This window comes from Coregonus lavaretus (assembly GCF_964263955.1).
Source record: "Coregonus lavaretus genome assembly, chromosome: 17".
Lineage (NCBI taxonomy): Eukaryota > Metazoa > Chordata > Actinopteri > Salmoniformes > Salmonidae > Coregonus > Coregonus lavaretus.
Window position 1 is genome coordinate 21,201,947 of NC_140004.1, and position 22,828 is coordinate 21,224,774.

At 41.4% G+C, this 22,828-nt stretch overlaps 1 protein-coding gene across 2 annotated transcripts in view; it reads right to left on the bottom strand.

The window, feature by feature from the left end:
* LOC311144817 (dedicator of cytokinesis protein 5-like) overlaps positions 1–16,840 on the bottom strand; it is a 32,478-nt gene extending 15,638 nt beyond the window's left edge. For both annotated transcript variants that reach the window (XM_084180961.1, XM_084180960.1), the window contains exons 1-14: positions 16,687–16,840; positions 7,586–7,669; positions 7,263–7,303; positions 7,118–7,173; positions 6,934–7,030; positions 6,626–6,774; positions 6,358–6,493; positions 6,082–6,239; positions 2,639–2,720; positions 2,214–2,343; positions 1,376–1,448; positions 831–973; positions 468–593; positions 208–332 (exon numbers count right to left, since the gene is read on the bottom strand). In XM_084180961.1, the coding sequence (XP_084037087.1) occupies positions 208–332; positions 468–593; positions 831–973; positions 1,376–1,448; positions 2,214–2,343; positions 2,639–2,720; positions 6,082–6,239; positions 6,358–6,493; positions 6,626–6,774; positions 6,934–7,030; positions 7,118–7,173; positions 7,263–7,303; positions 7,586–7,669; positions 16,687–16,729 (1,443 nt within the window). In that variant the 5' untranslated portion in view covers positions 16,730–16,840. The remainder of the gene's footprint in view (positions 1–207; positions 333–467; positions 594–830; positions 974–1,375; positions 1,449–2,213; positions 2,344–2,638; positions 2,721–6,081; positions 6,240–6,357; positions 6,494–6,625; positions 6,775–6,933; positions 7,031–7,117; positions 7,174–7,262; positions 7,304–7,585; positions 7,670–16,686) is intronic.
* Between the last annotated feature and the right edge of the window lie 5,988 nt (positions 16,841–22,828).

Consider the following 22,828-nt stretch of genomic DNA (forward strand, 5'->3'; position numbering starts at 1 on the left):
TAGGATACTTTTTTTGAAGATTGGAACACCCATTTAATACATTACATGTAAAAATTAATTTGGGTCATTGTGTAATAAACCTTGAACTACATTGTTGTCTTACAGTCAACCAACAAACATGAGTTGACCGGCATGCAATCCTTGAGGTCAGAATTGTTAAAGAAAGAAAGGTGGAGGCACATATAAATGTTAGGACGGCACCCTTACCTCCATGAGATTGCCATCGTCATCTAGTACACTCAACATCACCTCAACATTTTTGGGTGACGTCTTTTTACCACGGTCAAACTCCCCCTGCAGCAAGGTGACATAGATATCGTTCCTCACATATCCTAGAGGAGAAATAGTTGGTTAATACTAAACAACGATCTATTGACTGTCACTGCTGTAAAGGCAGCTACAAAGTATGCAACCCATTGTTTCAGATACAATTCAGCTACAAAGATGAAAATGCAAACGTATGGCACCTGGGAGGATGATCTCAGGGAAGCCCATCTTTCTGACGATGGCGGTGGTGCGATCCACAAAGTGAGGGTAGTCCTTCCTGACCTGGGACAGGTCACCAGGAAGCAGCTTCAGGGTCACAAACAGTCCTGAGAACCCAACAGGGCCCGTCAATGAAGAGAAGGTTAGTAAGACAGAGGCACTAACAGAATGTTCGGAATTGATACACACAACCTGTAATGCTCCTATTTAGAACCGAGACCCACATTTCAAAAGCCCCTTCTGAGTTATATTCCTTTTTTATTTTAGATTCTGTTCTACTCTACTATATTTTGGGCAACCTGGTGAGTTGTTGCCATAGAATGTCCGTGAGAGTGTCTCTTTACCCTGGCCCTTGTGGTTGACCTCCCGGGTGTTAATGACTTTGTTGAAGACGGCGGTGAGAGGCTCGTTCTCTCCAATGACCCGGGATGGGAGGAGAGGAGAAATAATGAGCTGCCTCTGACGGATGTAGGTCTCCATAGCTATCCTGGGAGAAAGGGGAAGGAATAGGAGAGGGGGAGAAATAGATTGTAAAAGTGGGACTGACAAGTGGATTGATCACAAATCATAGAGCTACGAAAAGCATATTGAGATATTGGAGGAAAATCTACAAAATATAAAAGTGCATGTGACCAAGCAGGAATAGTAAACAGTTGCATTTTAGTTAACACTGCACTACAAACTTAGACTTGCCCTTGATCTACAGTATGGTATAGCAATAGCAAGCATAATGCATTTCTTGAAGTGCTGTATCCTAACAGAGTTCAAGCCATTTTTCATTTGACTATAATGGTGTAAGAGCAAGTTGATTTCAAATGGACTGGGGAGTGGGGACCATTAACACAGGGTGAAAATGAGCAGAGGCTGTGGGAGATTTTAAAACACTTACTGCTGAAAGGGGATGAAATGCTGCTTCTCCTCATCGTCTGCTTTTCCATGGGCAATATCTGTGATGTCCATCACTGTGAACAGAGACAATGACGTTGTGAATGTGGTGGTGATAGGTGGCTAATATAATAAGCTGCTATCAATTCAATTATCCAGTTATTGCCACTGCTGCTGCTAGTATGGCCTCACTTTAAGATCTTTGGTATTTGATTTCCCAACTCGAGCCATTTTACAGCAGAGGTCTTCACTCTGATTAAGTAAACTACAGAGCAGAACCACAATGTTGTTTGTGTTTGAAAACTAGTTATAGGGCCCTCATACACCTGTTGCAATGTACCAGAGTGCCAATAAGAACAAGAGACAGCCACAAAAACAGCATAGGTAGGATTCCAGCAGGCCTGTCTGTGTGACATTGAGCTTTGTGTTGCAAAAGATGGTTCAGTAGGCATTCCTCTTCCTCTCATAATAATAGCTGGGTTCAGTGCATTTGTTGTGACACCTGAGGAAACCATTTCTCATCCAACACAGAAATGTAATCCTCCACTCAAAAGAAAGAGGACTGTTAAAACCATTTCCCCTGACTTCTTTGGCGAGGCAGACAATGTGGATGTGTTTTATGAGTCAGGAGGGTAAGCAGGTGCAGGTGTGCTTATGGTGTGTCTGGCTTTTATCCAGGACAGGGATTCCTACTGTAACTTGTTATTTAGGCTCTCAATGTACCCATTCACTCAAACTCTGAGTATGGGGTAGTGTTCTAATCTCAGATTTATTGAATTCCATTGAATTGAATGTGTGAACGTGCACAAACAAATATAGTGAAGCATTAAAAGACATCTCACCAGCCACACCAAACGGTCTCCTTAACCCTCCCGTGTGTTTCTTGCCCTCCTTGAGCTCCATGCTGCCCACCCTGATAATCTGACAGACGAGGAACAGACGTGGCCTAATCAGGTCACTGCTGCTCAGATCCTAGCCAGAGTGAAGGAGAGAATTTCAATGCAAAGATAAGGACTACATAATGCAAGTACAATTAAAGTTGCTTGGCAGAAAATATTGAATATCTTATGCAATTCTGCTTATTCAAAGCTTAATGTGAGCAGTTCAGATTAAGAGCCTGTTTGAGGAAATAAATCGCATGGCATAGCATGCCCCAACCAAGGACTGTCACTGCCTGTCCATCTGTTAGGCCAGATGGCTACTAGTTTTTACATTTACAACAGAGAAAAAAGACAGAAAGTAGAAAGGAGGGTTTAATCTCTGTTACCGTGAAGAGGGCAGGCAGGTTGTTGAGTTTCTCAATCTCTTTGGGCATGCCCATGCTGTCCCAGCGCACCAGGAAGTTCTCACTGCAGACATGTCATAAACAATCAGGAATCCCAACTCACATACAGTGGGGAGAACAAGTATTTGATACACTGCCGATTTAGCAGGTTTTCCTACTTACAAAGCATGTAGAGGTCTGTAATTTTTATCATAGGTACACTTCAACTGTGAGCGACGGAATCTAAAACAAAAATCCAGAAAATCACATTGTATGATTTTTAAGTAATTAATGTGCATTTTATTGCATGACATAAGTATTTGATACATCAGAAAAGCAGAACTTAATATTTGGTACAGAAACCTTTGTTTGCAATTACAGAGATCATACGTTTCCTGTAGGTCTTGACCAGGTTTGCACACACTGCAGCAGGGATTTTGGCCCACTCCTCCATACAGACCTTCTCCAGATCCTTCAGGCTTCGGGGCTGTCGCTGGACAATACGGACTTTCAGCTCCCTCCAAAGATTTTCTATTGGGTTCAGATCTGGAGACTGGCTAGGCTACTCCAGGACCTTGAGATGCTTCTTACGGAGCCACTCCTTAGTTGCCCTGGCTGTGTGTTTCGGGTCGTTGTCATGCTGGAAGACCCAGCCACGACCCATCTTCAATGCTCTTACTGAGGGAAGGAGGTTGTTGGCCAAGATCTCGCAATACATGGCCCCATCCATCCTCCCCTCAATACGGTGCAGTCGTCCGGTCCCCTTTGCAGAAAAGCATCCCCAAAGAATGATGTTTCCACCTCCATGCTTTACGGTTGGGATGGTGTTCTTGGGGTTGTACTCATCCTTCTTCTTCCTCCAAACACGGCGAGTGGAGTTTAGACCAAAAAGCTATATTTTTGTCTCATCAGACCACATGACCTTCTCCCATTCCTCCTCTGGATCATCCAGATGGTCATTGGCAAACATCAGACGGGCCTGGACATGCGCTGGCTTGAGCAGGGGGACCTTGCGTGCGCTGCAGGATTTTAATCCATGACGGCGTAGTGTGTTACTAATGGTTTTCTTTGAGACTGTGGTTCCAGCTCTCTTCAGGTCATTGACCAGGTCCTGCCGTGTAGTTCTGGGCTGATCCCTCACCTTCCTCATGATCATTGATGCCCCACGAGGTGAGATCTTGCATGGAGCCCCAGACCGAGGGTGATTGACCGTCATCTTGAACTTCTTCCATTTTCTAATAATTGCGCCAACAGTTGTTGCCTTCTCACCAAGCTGCTTGCCTATTGTCCTGTAGCCCATCCCAGCCTTGTGCAGGTCTACAATTTTATCCCTGATGTCCTTACACAGCTCTCTGGTCTTGGCCATTGTGGAGAGGTTGGAGTCTGTTTGATTGAGTATGTGGACAGGTGTCTTTTATACAGGTAACGAGTTCAAACAGGTGCAGTTAATACAGGTAATGAGTGGAGAACAGGAGGGCTTCTTAAAGAAAAACTAACAGGTCTGTGAGAGCCGGAATTCTTACTGGTTGGTAGGTGATCAAACACTTATGTCATGCAATAAAATGCACATTAATTACTTAAAAATCATACATTGTGATTTTCTGGATTTTTGTTTTAGATTCCGTCTCTCACAGTTGAAGTGTACCTATGATAAAAATTACAGACCTCTACATGCTTTGTAAGTAGGAAAACCTGCAAAATCGGCAGTGTATCAAATCCTTGTTCTCCCCACTGTACCTCACTATAGCCATTCTGTAACAACCCTTTTCGGTGACAAGATGCATAAATATATCAAAAGGGCGATATAATGTTATGCAATATATGCATATAAGCGACATGGAATACACATGATTATGGGATAAAAGCTTCTTTAAGGTGTCAGAAAATGGTATTGTCCGTGATGTTTGATAAAGAAAAGGAGAGCTGCACACTCTAGGAGCTCAGATGCAATCATTGAATAACCTATTAACCAACGTTTCCACAGAATGGTCAGATTAATACTGCCATTGAGAAAATTCAAAACAAATCGAGACCTGATCTCTTTCAAGGACAGTCTCGCAAAAAGAAGCATTCTTGCGTTCTAACTGCACGCTATTCAAAGTGCTCTGAACAAATTAAGGGAATCGTTCACAAACATTGGCACATTCTAAGATCCGATGACAGTATCAGTAATGTATTTTCGGACCCTCCCTTGGTTGTATTCTCGCGGGGCAGAAATCTCAGAGATCAATTGGTAAACTCTGATTTACCACCCCTAAATATCCCTGCACAACGTCTATTTGCGCCTCTACCAGATGGAAACTACAAGTGTAATGGCTGCGCTCAATGAAATGGCACTTACAAATGTATATCCTTCAAACACCCCCAAACAAAGGTGTTATTACGTGCTCCACTAAGGCAGTTATTTATGTGGGTAAAACAAAGCGCGAATTAAAAGTACAAATCTCGGAGCATCGTAGCACCATTAGGTGCAAAAACTCGACATACCCAGTTGCTGCCCACCTTTTGGAAGCGAACCACTCGATTTCGTCCCTACGTTATATCGGCATCGAACATGTCACCCTCCCTAGGAGAGGGGGTGACCTCGACAACTTATTGTTAAAACGAGAGGCTGCCTGGATCTTTCATTTAAAGACCCTTGCTCCCTTCGGTCTCAACGTAGACTTTGATTTGAAGCAATTCTTGTGATTATTGTGATTTTGCTATTCATTGTAAATGTTTGTGGGCCTATGTAGCCAAGTTGTATCTATGATCGTATGTTATCTATTCATGTTTTTTGTATGTTCTGTTTATCTGTGAATTAACCAATGATATCAGGCCACACCCGGCCATGATTACAGACACCTGTGTGTGTCCTTTGACACTATATAAACTAGTGACCCGCAGTGTTTGTCATTATACCCTGATGAAGACAGCTTTTCTGTCGAAACGTTGGTTATTAGATTATTGCATCTGAGCTCCTAGAGTGAGCGACTCTCCTTTTCTTTATCAGGTGTTCTACTCCGTTAGCCAGCACCTCGCCTAAACAGGTGTTCTACTCCGTTAGCCAGCACCTCGCCTAAACAGGTGTTCTACTCTGCTACCCAGCACCTCGCCTAAACAGGTGTTCTACTCCGTTAGCCAGCACCTCTCCTAAACAGGTGTTCTACTCCGTTAGCCAGCACCTCGCCTAAACAGGTGTTCTACTCTGCTACCCAGCACCTCTCCTAAACAGGTGTTCTACTCCGTTAGCCAGCACCTCTCCTAAACAGGTGTTCTACTCCGTTAGCCAGCACCTCGCCTAAACAGGTGTTCTACTCCGTTAGCCAGCACCTCGCCTAAATAGGTGTTCTACTCCGTTAGCCAGCACCTCGCCTAAATAGGTGTGGGTTTCTTTCGCCTCCATTTTGGCCGTGATGTTATCTGGTTTACTATAATGCAATGAACTGAATGCATTGATGTCTGACCTGATGAACTCAGACTGGTCAGGGTCATAGAGTGACATAAGCAGCTCTGCATCCTCCCCGATGTTACACACAAAGTTCTTGAGGTTCACGAAGAGACTGTAGGTGTGCACTGTGCTGAACAGGGACTGGCGCCTCATCTCCAGGTTCTGCAGCCGGGTCTACAGAGGGCCACAGAGACACTGTATGAGCACAAACACAACGCACCGGCAGGGCTAACTACGCAACCAGTATTAGTCATAGAGACAAATGAGCGACAAAAACAACACTGGTCCATGCCTTCTCCTCCTGTATTCTGTCATCTATACTGCGGGATGCAGTCTCAAAGGCCCGGAACAGACTGACTGTGCTGGTGCAGTCCGGATCTAAAGTGTTCCCCGCGTCATCTCGCACCACCAAGTCCAAACCCAGAATCCTGTACAGAAAGCATCAAATATAGCTTTAGACGGATTTATAAGGGCATATTCTTCGCACAATGACTCAGTCACATAAAACTTTACAAGCACGTTTATGTCACAATGCAATTCAAGTAGAGTACAATTCATACCGGTTTCCATAATCAATCTTAGCTGTGACTTTCTTCCTGAGCTCCACAAGGTCATCCTTGGGCAATGTTCCCGACACTATCTGAGATCTATACTCGATGAGGCAGTAGGCCATCTGCTGTACGTTCCTGAACAGAGTTGTCTTGTTGTTCTGTCAAACAAACAGTCATCATCACAGCCACCCAGACTTACAGAATCACACTTTTCCAAACAGAGTGAGTGTGATAACAGTATAAGGGTCAAGTGAATTCTTTAATGTGAAAAATATGCAAGTAGGGAGATTGATAAGAAACCATTATTCTCCACGTACCACATAAAGGTTGTGCCATATTTGTGCCCATTCCCTCAGAGTGGCACCGAGCTCCAGTACCAATGGTAGGTCTCCTGGGATAACTATTTCCTGTTGGCTGAAGGGGGAAGGAAAGAAATAACCAGATATCCCATCAAATACAATGCATTTCTAATAACATGACATGAAGTGAGTGACACCTTACCCTGTCCCTTCAACTTTAGCCTCCTTCAGGTGGATGTACGAGGCTGGGAAAATGCCCTATGAGATGAAACGGAAACGTAAACCTCTTCTTCAAACTATTTTCTTATTTCAATGAAACACTATGAAAGGATGTATGGTTGCCATACCTTCTGTGATTTGTCCCGTAATGTGTGACCTCTATACCAGCCTGGGGAGATTAGAGATTGATATAGAGATATGACAGAGATAGAGGGATAAATACAACAGAGATAAGACCAATGAGAAGAAGGCAAACTAGATACAGATGGTGATATTGACTCTTCTATCTTTCAAGAGCATTTCATTAAACATTGCAGATTATTTTCAATGCATGTCTGGTATTGAGCACAGCCTTGGTTCAATGTTTTACAAAGTTCCAGAGTGTTGCAAACTTTTCCTTAGCGTGTGACAGCTTGTTGTATGTGAGTAAGGCTAGACTGTTCATGCTCACCTTCAAATGTCTCAAGTATATGTACAGTGTCTCCCACCTGGAGAGACAGCTCCTGCTCGCCTCTGGAGTCATAGTTATAAATTGCTGAGAGAATTGACAGGCGGGGGAGAAAAAAGAGACAGTCTTATTATGACAGTCTTACTATGTGAAAGCACATAAACACAAAACAACAATCCCCAGCAAGCTCAAGATACAGGAAGTAAAAACAGAAAAATGATATGAAGAGCCTAGCAAAGCCTATAGACTTTGGCCTTTTCCCTGGTAATATCTGATAAAGGTATATGGTAGTCAGGTATTTCTTGCGCTGTGAAAAAGAACGTTTGAGTAAGAGTAAACATTGTTTTATGCATTGAATGAATTTACAGGTGCATTCTCGTGGTGCAAGAGGAATTCGGTGTTGGCCGTATACTGGAAACCCAGTTTTAATAGAAGGGCCCTCAATCTCTTGGAACATCATTTTACTCTAAATTATATCCTAATACATGTACAGTATGTGCATGTATTCATGATTAGGATTTTAGGATTCAACCTGAACTCACGTTTTAAATAAAGAGATGATTGACATTATTCCTGTTCTTTTTCAATACCTGAGGCTATGTGTTGGGTGGAGTAAGTGGAATTTCCCCCCGCAGGTTTATTACAACATCCACACTGAGGGAGGTGGAGTGAGAGGAGGGGCTTGACATCATGTATTATTTATTTCTAAATCACAAAGGAGACTGTCGGTTAAAGGTCACTTTATACAGGGCATACTGCAGCCAACTGGGTCAGCACAGTGCCCTCCCCTCGATTCTCCTCAGTTATTTAACTTAAGTGTCTTCCTGGACAAGGTTCCGTCTCTCCCTCCTCCCTCCTTTTCTCTGAAGGACACGAGTGGGAGACAATTCACACAGCACAGTATGCTCTCTCTCCCCCTCTGGCTCTCTCCGCGCACGCACTTCCTTGTCATGACTTGCAGACACACTTTCATAGCCTAGTACTCAGCATTATCTTCCCTCTATAACAGGAACAAGGCGAGGAGCTCTGTTCTGACTTGCATGGTGATAATCCTTGTTGCCGGAGGCTAGATCTCACTGCACGCTTCAACTGGCTCTGCTCATCACACCTCTGAATACCTCACAACTGAACATGCACTTTCCATAAGCATCCTTCCCTTTCCATATGTATCCTTCCCATTTAATAGTTTGCAGTTCCCCTTAAATCCAAATTAATAGGTGAGTTTTCATCACTGCTCTTTGTTCTGTGAGAACAAATAGTATTAATTGAATATGTAGATCTGGAAAAGTTATATATCCACTATGATGATCTTTATCCACTATGATCTTTTGAAAGACCTACAAATACCGTTTTTTTCATAGTGCAGTTGTACAGTGATCCTCCTGCACACAACAACGAACCTAATATCAACAAACAATAAGGATCCAGATTAGAACATCAACAAGACAAGAGAAAACATCCACATGGCTGTGTATGGCTTTGTCAACATTGAGATTATCTGACATCGCTCATTACCATTACATTACATAGGACAACACAAATTAGATCTGATAGGCTTAAGTCAGGGGTGTCAAACTCATTTTAGCTCAGGGGCCACATGGAGGAAAATCTATTCCCAAGTGGGCCGGACCGGAAAAATCATGGTATATATAACTTAAAAACAACAACTTCAGATTGTTTTCTTTGTTTTAATACGATCAACATACAACATAAAGCTGGAGCCTGAGGACAGTGTGTCCAAAATAGTACAAGCACAACATCACTATTAATCATAAAACACGTCAAGTTTATTTGAAAATTCTAAAGAAAAAGAACACACAAACACACAATGCCTCAGTGATTAACAGAACTGTTTCACAGATCACAGAACTATATCAGGGTGTCATTTCTCAGGCAGAAATGTAGATAAAAATAATGAAATCCTGTTCCCCAAACAAGTGCAAGAACCACAGAGTCAAGAATAGGTTAAATATACAAATAAAATAAAATCAATTAAAAACAATAGCACATCAACATAAAAACATATAAACATAAATCTGAAAGCGTTGCTCAAACTCCCGTAACAGTCCAGTTATTTTATCTTTGAACCGCTTCATGTCTGCCACATGTTGGGTCGCGCACACATTTTTCAGACCGGGGAAGGGAGCTGCATCACCACCGGCAAGTTGCGTCTCCGACAATGACAGCTTCAACTTGAAAGAACGTATGCTGTCATAATACTGCGTGACAACTTTGTTGCGCCCTTGCAGCTGTTTGTTCAAGTTATTCAGGTGCTCTGTAACATCCACCATAAATGCAAGGTCCGGCATCCATTCTGCGGAATGAAATTCTAACACTGGTTTGCCCTTTTCTTCCATGAACTGTTCAATTTCTTCTCGTAAATCAAAGAAACGCCTCAGCACAGCACCTCGGCTTAACCATCTTACCTCAGTGTGGTATGGCAGGCCATAGATGTGGTCTTTCTCTCTGAGAAGGCTGTCAAACTGACGGTGATTCAGGCTTCTGGATCGGATGAAATTAACAGTTTGGATGACCACCTTCATGACGTTATCCATCTTTAATGACTTGCAACACAAAGCCTCCTGGTGCAAAATACAGTGAAAAGTCAAAAAATCACGTCCTCCATTTGCAGATTGCACTTTCTCTCTGAACTTTGTCACAACGCCTGCTTTTTTCCCGATCATTGAGGGCGCACCATCTGTAGCCAGGCTGACAGCGCGGGACCAGTCCACTCCGACCCTGTCCAGCGCGCCGACGAGTGCGGTAAAAATATCAGCTGCTGTCGTTGTATCTGTCATCGGCACCAACTCCACGAACTCCCCGGTGACGGTCAATGTGTCATCAACTCCGCAGATGAAAAAATGGCCAGTTGTGCAACATCTGTAATGTCCGTGCTTTCATCAATTGCAACCGAAAAAGCAATAAATGACTTTACTTTTTGCTTCAACTGGCTGTCCAAATCCACTGAAAGATCGGAAATCCTGTCTGCAACTGTGTTTCTTGTCAGGCTGATATTTGAAAAAGCCTGCCGCTTTTCAGGGCACACAATCTCCGCTGCCTTCATCATGCATGTTTTTATAAATTCACCCTCACTAAATGGTTTTGAAGCCACTGCGATTTCATTAGCAATGAGGTAGCTAGCTTTCACTGCAGCGTCACTGATGTCTCGGCTGTGAGTAAACACAGACTGCTGTTTCTTCAGACCCGCCAACAGTTCATTCACCTTCTCTCATCTCCGCTGTCCTTGAAAGTTGTCATATTTGTCGGCATGAAGACTCACATAGTGGCGACGAAGGTTATATTCTTTCAGCACTGCAACATGCTCTGAACACACCAAACATACAGCTTTCCCATTCAATTCCGTGATTAAATAGGATGACCATTTTTCTTGGAACACTCTGCACTCTGCGTCCACTTTTCTCTTTTTTGACAGAGACATATTGGGGCAATGAGGGTGCCAAAGCACATAATGTTAAAAGTAGAAGCCGTAATAAATATTGCGGGCAAAACAAAGTAGCTCATTGGCTGCACGTGCTTGACCTACTTGCTCTGCCCCGGTATAAACAGTTTGCTTGCTTAACACAATTGCTATTGCGCCATCCAGTGGACGCAATTGGAACAGCAGTTTATTCTATTGAAAAATTGCAGCGCATTTTTATACTTTTATTTTTTTATTTTTTTTGAAATCATCTCGCGGGCCGGATTAAACCCGTTTGCGGGCCTGATCCGGCCCGCGGGCCGTACGTTTGACACCCCTGGCTTAAGTCATGTTGTAGCAGAGAGTGGTGCCATTCAGGCCTATAGAGGATGGAAATAATATAATTCAGCATGGCATCAAACCTCATCAAAACATTTCCTTATTCGTAGTTAAAGTGGAACTGACAGCGTTTTAACTACTTTGTAGATATGAAACAAACTGACATATCATAATATCAGTCAAATATCAAATTCCCAGTTTATGCTAGAAAACCAACTTTATAAGAGGTTTTAAAAATAGGTTCTATTTGACTCAACATTCCATGACATACACTAAGGCATTGTTGGCAGAATAGATGGATGCAGTTCAATGCATTATTCATATAATTCACCAATACATTTCTTGGTAGTCCAAGAAATATTGCAGCTGCCCCCATTCAGGATGCACTGATACAGTTTCAATGACTCAATATTTTGGACAAAAACGGACGAATGTAACTAAGGCTGGGAATGTCAATACAATCAAACTAGCAAGAGCAATGATCACAAGTAAGTCATAACGTGGCTAATAGGCAAGTATATATATTTATGTAGCAAGCTAAAAACACGGAGCCTAACGTTAGCTAGCTAGCTGCTAGGAGGATGTCATGTCATTGGAGGGTGAGTGACTGACTTTTTCCCCTTGTTTTTCAGTGGCTATACACAGCTGGAGATGCAGGTGTCATTTGGTTAGCTAGCAAGAACTTGAACGACTTATCCAGTTAGCATTTCTCTTGCGTTCGAAAATTCACTCCCAATATCTACTGATTTCAGAGCACTCTCGTCAGTGTGCCAGAGCGTAGAATAACTGATGAATTTACGAACTTGCAACATCCGCTAAATATGACCGGTGTCAGTAAATGTAGGCAAAAAAAGTAATAGCTTCTTTTTTTTTCATGGTTGTTTGATCAATAGGACTGTAACGTTCCCAAATGTAAGAGGACTCCCGTGGTATTGACATATTTGCAGAAATCCATTCAGGTGTATTTTGTGGCTTTTGGTGAATGCGTTCTAATGATCTAAAATCGGGCTGTTGTAACTGCCTGTAAACACACAGTCCAGTTCAAAGTGAATGATGGCAGGCCTGTGTGGTAAATGGCTTGTTTGCATAAAGGCCTACTGTGGCTCTGGTTGGCTATGGTGCACCGGTCTGAGTAGACTCCGGTCCTGGATGAGACATGTTTTTATTTGGTTTTATTTACTGCAGTATCTATTCATTGTCCAAACGCACGGCCACTTTTCCACTCTATATTGCTAAAGAATTTCCACAAATGCTTTAGTATTTGTAATTCCCAAACATTCTAATAATTTATGAAAACTAGAAAATTACCATATGTAAGTGCTTGCTTGTCAGAAAATGTTTTTAAAAGTGTCATTCTTCCTGGGGGTGTATATGAACAGATTTTAATAACATTTCATGTTGCTAAAATGCTGTCAGTTCCACTTTAAAACTCCCTCTGCCAACTCAGAAACAATAGCCTTTATATAAAAAAAAAAGAACCAAAGAAATGACATCTCCCTCTGGTCATGCAGAGAGTGACAATGGCCCGTTTCACCAACTTGACATAGTTTTGACTGTGTCCAGGGCCATGGCTGGCAACAGCAGAGATCTGCCAGTGGAAAAAAAATCAAGCCAAGCATGTTGTGATGCAGCAATACTGTCACCGCTAAGCGCTTATGTCTGTGCCTTAGCACGGCTCACTAGCGCAGCTCCTTCCCACTGTTTTGCGCCTCAAACTGTGACATCCCTGGCTGGCAGGTTACATATAAACAACACACACAGACAGCCTCTCGTCAAAATCCTACCGGCTCTCTATAATCTGAGCTAATCAGATTGAAATACGTGTCGGGAAATTCAAATGTATTTTAATTATGTAAATAATCCTTACAAAGATCATGTTAAATATTGGACCCGCTATATAGACGATTGCTTGATGATCTGGACCGGTTCCGAAATTAAATTAAATGAATTTCTTAACTACAATAGCTCTAGAGTACAATCAATTTCCTTCACTATGGAAAATAACATTAACTCTATACATTTATTAGATGTACTTGTTACAAAGAAGGGACAATCTCTAAGTACTACAGTTTACAGAAAACCTACAGATAAAAATACTATATTGACAGCTGATAGTTATCACCCCCTTCCTCTAAAAAGAGGTTTACCAGTAAGCCAACTTCATAGACTGAGTCGCATCTGCGACACAGAGGAAGAATATGATAGACAATCAAATTCCCTCCTTGAGCATTTTCGCTTGAGAGGATTCCCCGATACCTGGCTTGATTAAGCTCAAACACAAGTTAAAAGCTTGAACAGAAGCCAGTTACTTAATAAATCCCAACAAAAACAGAAGAAACAGTTTTCTGTAAACTATATACATACTTTCAATGATAGCCGTAATGGCATCAAGTCTATTGTCAATAAACATTGGCACATATTATCATCAGACTCCTCTTTAAATTCTGCCTTCCAGAATCCACCTTTATTCACCTATAAACGATCAAGAAATCTATCAAACATATTGGTTAAAATCAGATGTGGTCAGAGAGAGAAAATAGGCATTCATGAAAGGATGCTTCCCCTGTAGAGCTTGTACCTCTTGTAGCACCATAAGGAAATGTTCTAACTTTGCATGCCCTCAGACAACTAGGATCTATGAGATAAAGTAATGTATAACTTGCACTACTAAAAGGAGTTATTTATGTTACAGTGTTCCTGTAATAAGATTTATATTGGAAAAACATCCCGTGCCTTGAAAGTAATCTTGGAGAACATAAATCCACTATTAGACATCAAGATATCACCTCGCCAGTTGCAAGACACTTCATAGAACAAAATAATTATGTTAATGAATTGCGCTGCTTCGGGATCGAAAAAGTTCATCCACCACATAGAGGACCTGACTATGACAACAAATTACTCCAAAGAGAAGCCATGTGGATATATAAATTAAATTCTGTATCTCCACACAGTTTAAACAAAGAATTAGATTTCACCTCCTTCCTATAAGCCACATTTAGACTGTTATACAAGAACACTGTCCATATCAGATTTCACATTTCATTTATGAGTTGGCCCCATATATTTATGAATGGCTTTGCCTGATGTCCTTTGTGGTGGACTATCTCATTAATTGATATTATGTATTTAGGTGAGCGGAAACCTGGGGTGATTGATTTGTGAGTTGCCCTCCGTGCCCGATCCCATACCCTATAATTCTGTATTTCTTTGTGACTAATTTGTATACAGGTAGACCAGAAAAGCCACATCCCTGATTGGCAGATGAGTGGCAACCCTCATTAGAAGCACCTGCTGCTCATCTGTTGTTCTTTACAAATGCTGTTTAGATTTTTTTTTCATGATTGTACCTACACACTGAAGAAGGCTGTAAAGCCGAAACGTCTGTGTACGCTATCCCTGATGCAGTGAAAATAATTGTAAACATTGAATAATGACGTAAGCTTTATGCGACATCATTTTGAGTACGAACCCATTACACCTGTTTGTTTGTCTGAAATGTGTGTGCTCTGATGAGTGTTGATAGTCCATTTATATCAATAAATTGTCTAATTTTTCATTCTATAGCAATGACATCCTCTACACTATCACTGGCATCTTGATGATTACAAATGTACAAATTGGTAGACTACATTTGAAATACAAGTAAATGTATCACAGACATTAGGCTACTCTATGAGTGAGGGATATGTCTTATTTTCAAATACTACTAGGGTTTAGCAGCAATGGACACAACAAGCTTCAAGGATGTTCTGATTGTATCAGCATTACACAAACATAACTAAAGGTAGTGTCTGTTTCAAACTGTATCTACCCAAATAAGAACAAACCGATACCCAGTTGCATGGAGTCATCTGTCATGTTCAAAATGGGGAAAACATTTAGTGGAACAGCAACAATACAAAGTATGACTTCAGTGCCCTGGCGAAAATGACATGTCTGTCTGTGGTCTTTACCAAACATAGCAAAAGATGAACAGGAACTTGAACACAACATTCCACAGAGGTATGCTAGCTACTTTGGGGGCTGGCAAGCTGAGTCAAGGGCATTCCTTACTAGAATATTGTTGTTTTTAGAATGATGCCAATATCCATGTTCAAACAAAATTTAAACCCAAATTAGTGTCAGAACAAAATTAACATACTGTACATTAGGGTTATTTTCTGTCCTGCTAAATCCAGATATCTGTAGAACTATTATATTTACACATCAATGTTTTGTAAACAATGGAGGAAAAACAACCAGATTATATTATTTGATTAATTTCCACATGTTTTTGTAAGAATCTATGAAATGTGTTATTGCTTGATACAGTGATATCAACCAAAGAACCTAAATGTATTGCCCCTCAATGTGTTTAAAACTTTGGTACAAGACTCGTTTGGTACAAGACAGGAGTAGTGTTAATATTTCCTGTAGGCTGGATCGAGTTGTTGCTGATTGTAATGTATGATTTTTAAATTGTGTGATGTATTGATTGCTGCTGCCTTCTTGGCCAGAGGTGCGTTCAGTTCGCTTGAACGTTTGCTACGTTGCGGAATGGTTTGTACTGAACGACACATTTCCACAAATCGTTCTTGAACACTGATTTTTTTTAGGTACGTGTGCTCCCGTTTGGTGGGTGTGGCTTGAAACAATGAGTGACGTTTTTAAAGAGCAATGGCCATGCTAATAGCGTTGCCCAACCAACCCATCCCCGTTTTTCAACTGGTTGTTCAGTACAGCACCGTTCCAAATCGTAAAAACATACTGAACGCACCCCTGGTCCAGGTTGCAAAAGAGTCCCAATTGCCTTTTTCTGGTTAAATACAAAAACAACAGGTACCCAATTGCGATATTATAGGCCTACTGACGTCATCATACTCTCTGAAATGGTTCCCCATTCGTTTTGATTTACCTTGAGGGCGTGTATCCACATACACACAGTATGCCTAAACTAAAGTGACTCATGTAGGCTACGCGACTTGTTTTTTTTTTCATGATATGTTAAAATCACAATGTCTTACAAATTTCCAACTATAGGCCTATATTTATGCTAAGGCTACAGTATAGGACAGCAAGAAAGTTTCAGCTGTCTATCACACAAACTTTACGCACAACGTGTAGCAAGGCTCACTTTCGAGTCAAACCACTCGATTTACGGATTGTTACTGTATAAGAGCACACGCTGACCAAACGTATTTACGTCTAATCAACGTTCACTTTCTTTCAGTGATTCCTAAGCAACATGTGTGACAGTCAAGGTAGCTTAACTTCGCCTTTTCCTAAAGCTTCCTAGCTACATAACTTCCAAATGTAATAGCCTATAACCCAATTGTAAACAAGACGACATAGTTGTCTAACTTACCAACGCCATATTTCTCTTTTTTAGTTGGAATCCAGCGGGTCATTGCGGTGAAATGATAAATAAATAAATAAATAGATGAACTGCTGGGCGGGTGGGACACTTCTCGTCCTGAACACTACAGTTTCGCCATCATGACTTCAAAAAGGGGGAGGGGAGAAACTAGGGCGCTATGCAATTGAACCCAGCAGCAAGCGTTGCCGCACCTCGACGCGTAGCCTAATTTCAACGATCATTCAATTGAACAAATGTGGCAAATGTTACATCAATGTAACATAACAACAGAACCAAACTTCAAATAAGTGATTAGAGAAACTCACCTACACCACACCGTGTATAGTGTACAGTAGGCTACCTTTCACCATGAGAGTCCATGGTGCAAAAGCAAACTGTGGGCACATTACTGAAATAAAGGGTGATAGCCACAATTAGAAGTATAAAACATTTTTCGTTGTCGTAGCAACATTTTTGTCATGTGATAAAGTTAGGCTGACATGAGAGAGCAATGGTCTGTAACAAAGCAGAGGTCTCATTTATAGACCCATGCAGACAATGAGTGTACTATAATATAGGCCAGCATGTAGTCAGCCAGAGGCCGCCTGTGGGCCAAAACTTCCAAGTGATTTTGGGGATTTTAGTTTTGGTCAAAAAAGACTGTAAAATCACCAGGAAATCTGTTAAAAATGAGTTTAGTTTAGGAAATCTGTTCCCTAGTATTCCAACAAATAAAATAAAAGATGTGATCATGTCTCAATGTAATCAAGGTATGAAATTATTGTTATTGTCAAATACAATCTCATTTTGGGCTTAGTTGTGGTCAATTTGCAGTGTACAAATTATTATAATTATGTTCCGGCCCCGCTCAAACAAAAATCAGCCGGCGGCAGAATCTAGTTGCCTACCCATTTTACAGACACTCTTATCCCAAGTGACTTACAGGAACAATTTAGGGTTAAGTGCATTGCTCAAGGGCACATCGACAGCTTTTTAACTTAGTTGGCTTGGGGATTCAAACACTCTTAACCCCTAGGCTACCTGCCACCCTGATATAGAGCATATTCTGGCTACTTTTGTTTTACAATAGGCATAACGTTACTATATCTTATTTGATTCAATCTTATTTGATTCAAATGATTTTTACTTTTGATTTTAAGTGATTCAACCATTGACTGTTTTCCTCAAGGTCAGGAATGTAAGGAATCAACCCGTTGTCAACGGCCTCAGTCGACACTGTCAGAGGGTGTGCGTGTGTGTATGTATTAAATAACATGTGGAAAATGATTGCAGTAGCCTACTTGATCATCATCAGGTGCACACACAGTGTTTGTATTTTAGAGGATGAGTCTGTCTGAGGTTACCATTCATGCATTTGTCTGTGTAAGTTTGCATCAATACGTGCATTGATTGGGATATTTTATTTATGACAATGGGCCCCACCCTCCCCGGGCCCCACCCTCCCCCTCCCCCTACCCATCCCCATCCCCCTCCCCACCGATGCAGCTGTTTAGTGGATCAGGCCTGTTATTCTACTTAGCCTTTTGTCTTCACATCATGTGTTGCTGATAGCACTAGACAACCAAATGTTGCTGTCAATAACCATTAGCCATCCATTGACGTTGTTTTTCCCCTTGACAGCTTGATTTAGCTCTCACTATTTTTATGGTTATTTCTCTGTGCATTTTGCTCTGTCATTGTTCTCATGTACAATTCGCAATGGTTCGGGCAGTGCAATTGCTATGACATTTTTAGCATTATACAGTATTTGGTTTCTGCTAACCATCACAACATATATCTTGATTTGATTCTGCAGAGGGCATTAGTAGTCAGCCCTCAACTCCTAAAAGTAGATTCTCCCAAAAATGATTGGGTCTCACTTCACATGGTAGAGGAATTATTGGTACAGTTTTGGTAGACATTTGCATAGCACTTACAACTGCTATCCATGTTTGTGGCATGCACAATACAAAGAATTTGCAAATAAAGTCACAATAAAAAAAACTGAGTAGGCCTAATCTTAAACAATAATTTGGTGTTGAGAGAAGATTTACTATAGCTACAATTAATTTAAGTTTGATTTTACAAATCTAATGCATATAAACATTTTAACATGTAGTTACACAAATCAGATACCGATAAGGTACCTACAATGTAATTGCACTGTACACACTGTACTGCCTACCATGTAAATATATAGGTATTAGGGACACTTATTGTAAAGTGGGACCAATGTTGGTACAGCATTTAGGTTTATTTATGTTGGGAAATGTTGTTCTCTTTGTATGACTTGCTCAATGTCTGCCTCATCCAAGCTGCCTCATCTACAGGTGCAGGATCATAATTTGATCACCTCGTTGTTGCAGGAAATGTCCTGCATGGCAAGGAAATGCAAACTTTTAGTGTATTCAAGGTTTAAAAAGGCTTCTAAAGTTTGTAATTTGCACTTTAAAATTTCAGACTTGATTTGCCCTAAATAAACATGTATCAACCCCTACAAAAATTACTATGAATTATAATCCACACAATAATTCACATTTCCGGTTACTGAAGGATTATTTTCCTGCTGTGAGAAACTGGTCAAATTAAGATCCTACACCTGTAAGTGATTAAAAGATTGGACCACTAACGTGGTTATACATTGAGCGGTTTATGTACTCAAGGTCTTTTGAATAATTTAATTAATTTGACGCGGTTTTGTTTGATCCAAGCATTTTTGGTAGAGTGATTTGTGTATTCTTAGGTTTATCATTCAGTGTAGGCCTTACTTTGCATAGAGTAAAGAACTAGACTAGGCCTGCAGATCTCTAGTCATATTCAGGTTTACACTTTTGCCATGTTAAAACCTTCCGCAAATATAATCTCAACCACAAATGGATTCCTTTAATGTGTTCCTCTGTAGCTCAATTGGTAGAGCATGGCGTTTGTAACGCCAGGGTAATGGGTTCGATCCCCGGGACCACCCATACGTAAAAAATTTATGCACACATGACTGTAAGTCGCTTTGGATAAAAGCGTCTGCTAAATGGCATATTATATTTTTTTAAAAGATCCTTTGACATAAAAACCAGTCAAATGAAAAGGAATTCTGCAAGCTGTGAGTGACTAAGGAACACAATATTGCCATCATGTGACAGACTTTTGTTATTACAACATTATTTTTCTTGAATTGCAAAACAAAAACTCAGCAAGTGGAATACAACTACTATCAAACACCATAGAGAATGATAGAGGACTCTTCATTGTATCGGTTCCATAAGGGCATATGTGAGCGCTCGGACAGCACCACTGAGGCCATCTCCATTTTTAATTAGTCAATTTTCTTCTTCTACAACTTCTATGAGTTGATAAACAAACTGAAAGGGTGAATACTGCCACCTGGAGCGTACTGTTTGAACAGATATAAAGCCAAAGTTGGCAATTTACTGCCACCTGCAGTTATGGAATGTTTACTCACAAGTATAATTAATTGGCTGATCCCTCCTGATGACCTGGATGGAATTATATTATCCTTCCTTAACCTATAGGAAGTCCCACCCAGTTGACTACTTAAAAATGGTGAAAGTCCACAATGGCGCTGCCAATGCAGAAATAGGCTTTTGGGCACTAGAGTCCTTTATCTATCTCTATGTCAAACACATATACATCCTATTCAGATTACATTCTTGTGCTTGAGTCATGGTATTATGAGGGGATATTCCTAAAATCTCAATAATGCTGATGAGAGACAAATGTAGGCTCAAGAGACCATTGTGTAGGATTGTTTCCTGAACAGTCTACCACCTCAGGTGCAAGCTTTATGTAAGCGTTATATAAGCATGACATGTATTGGCATCTCAGTTTGGTGTCGATAGGGTGTAAGTCGATGAATCAGTCAAGCAGACAGACGTGTGTCCATTCCTCCCTTCAGTCAGGCTCTAATTAGCAGAACTGCCTGTAGCCTCTTCATCCCCTTCTCACCCAATGCTCTAGTTAGATCAGATTGCATCATACGCCAGGTCTGCTTTTATTAAAAGCTCCTGGAGAGAAAGCATGACTATGACCTCTTCTTCTATCACGTCAAACAACAAGACACCCTTTATGGTGATCAGAGACGGGGGTAAACAGATAGAAAGGTGAGTACTGTACCCCTATCTGTGGTGTTGGACAACTATGGTGATTCGTTTGTCTTTCCAGCAGTGTGCAGGTGCTTTGGGATACAAGGTTAACAGAAACAGGTGTACAAGTAGAGGTAGTGCCAGGATGGTAGGGGATAAAGACCAATCCCTCTCACTGGCTTGGGGTCTCAAGGGAAAGAGAGCTTGGAGAGAGTAGACAGCCTTAAAGGAGCCCAGAGAGATGAGGCTGGAAGGATTGTCTCTACTGGCTAGTCTATCAATCCTCTTTTCATTTCCTTCTGGTGGGGTCTTCACTGCTCTGCCTCAGCTGGCTTACTGTGCTAAACCAAAATTAACTTAACATATTTCTTGCTCAAATATTTTTTATTGAACACACACAATAATGGTGTATAGGTACTTTGTAGAAAAGACAAGTATGCAATTCTTATATAAACATAAAATAGGAGACAGATACAAAAAGACCCAGAGTTATAGGTAAAAAATAAATAATACAAAATAAGATATACAGAACAAGGACAGGTAAACAAAAAGAGGAGGGCAGATGTCACCCCCCATATCCATCCCATAACTTAACATATATCACTTATTACACTTGTACATGATTATCAAACAGAGATAAATAGTACTTAACTATTGGTGTTTTCATATTGTCTACCAAATGGATGTATGGTGATTTTGAGAAAGAGGCAACTGTTGTCCTACTACAGTATGTCTTAAGCAGCATGTTTTCCCTTCTCTTTCCATGTCAGAGGCCTAACTGCAATATATTGTTGCTGGGATGTAAAGGCTGCCTGAGCTACAAACACTGTTTGGTGTGTTCCTTACTTGTCAACAAGGTGGCTGTGAATAAAGCATCTGCATCAGAAGACGATCATAAACAACTCTTGTCCTCCAACCATCTGTTCAAAGATAAGATCATGAGTTCACCAGTGATCCCTTATATGATCCCTTCTCCCAAGGATGTTTCTGCATCTCTCCAGTGAACCAAGGAGGGTAAAATACTTATGAGTAGTGAGGATCCAGGTGTGGGTTCAAGCCCATATCAGGTTTTCAGGTACCACAGACAAAAACTCACTCAGGGTCCGGGTGGATCCCTGGGCCCCATGCCCGGGCTATGCCAAACACAGGCTCAGGTGGTGCCTGCTATCAAAGGGCCTCAGCAGCCACCTGCCTGTCCAGCAGCAGCAGCAGATCATAGCTCTGGCCCTCAAGCGCTGGGCTGAGGTGAATCCCCTCTCCTTCAAGGAAGACCCACTTCTCTTGGGGCAGAGATTGATATCCGCCTAGGCTTTGGTACAGGAATTACAGACACATGTATGATTCATAGCCCAGTTGGTGTTCCCCAAGGTTATAGTATTTCCATTGTAGTGCTTAAACATTGAATCAACTTTTTTCTGTGTTCCTCATTCATGTGCTCAGACCAGCCTCCCTTTGGTTTGTGTGTTTTTGTGTTTCTGACCCTCCCTCTTCAGGACGTCACCTGGGCTGTCCTTTGTTGTTCGATGGAGCAGGAGGAGAGGTTGCACAGACAACCCAGTCAGGACAGATCTCTCTGGATGATGATACATTCTACAGTGCTTTTCCATCTGACCATGGGGTCAAACTGCTGCAGGTACAGTACACACTCAGCGTTACAGACATACACATGTCTTAGTGTGCTGTGAAATTCACAATGTTTAGCGTTGTGTTTTAAATGCAGGTTTTGCTGCATGAGACAGGACATGTACTGGGACTACCCCACTTGTCTTTCCCTGACTCAGGGATGCACCCTCTGTACCCCATCAATGGCAACCCTATGGAGATGGGTTGGGAGGACAGAAAGGCCATCCAACAGCTATATTGTAGGTAATGTGCACAAAAGGTCACTATTTAGGTACAATATAAGGTAAATGCAAACAGAATGTATTCATACACTGGGAGAATACAAAACCACAGTATAGTAATCACTTTGCTTCTACCTACTGGCCAGTGTCGATTTTGGCTGTATGACAACCACAGAGGCAGACCTCGCCGGGGCGACTCCAGGAGTATGC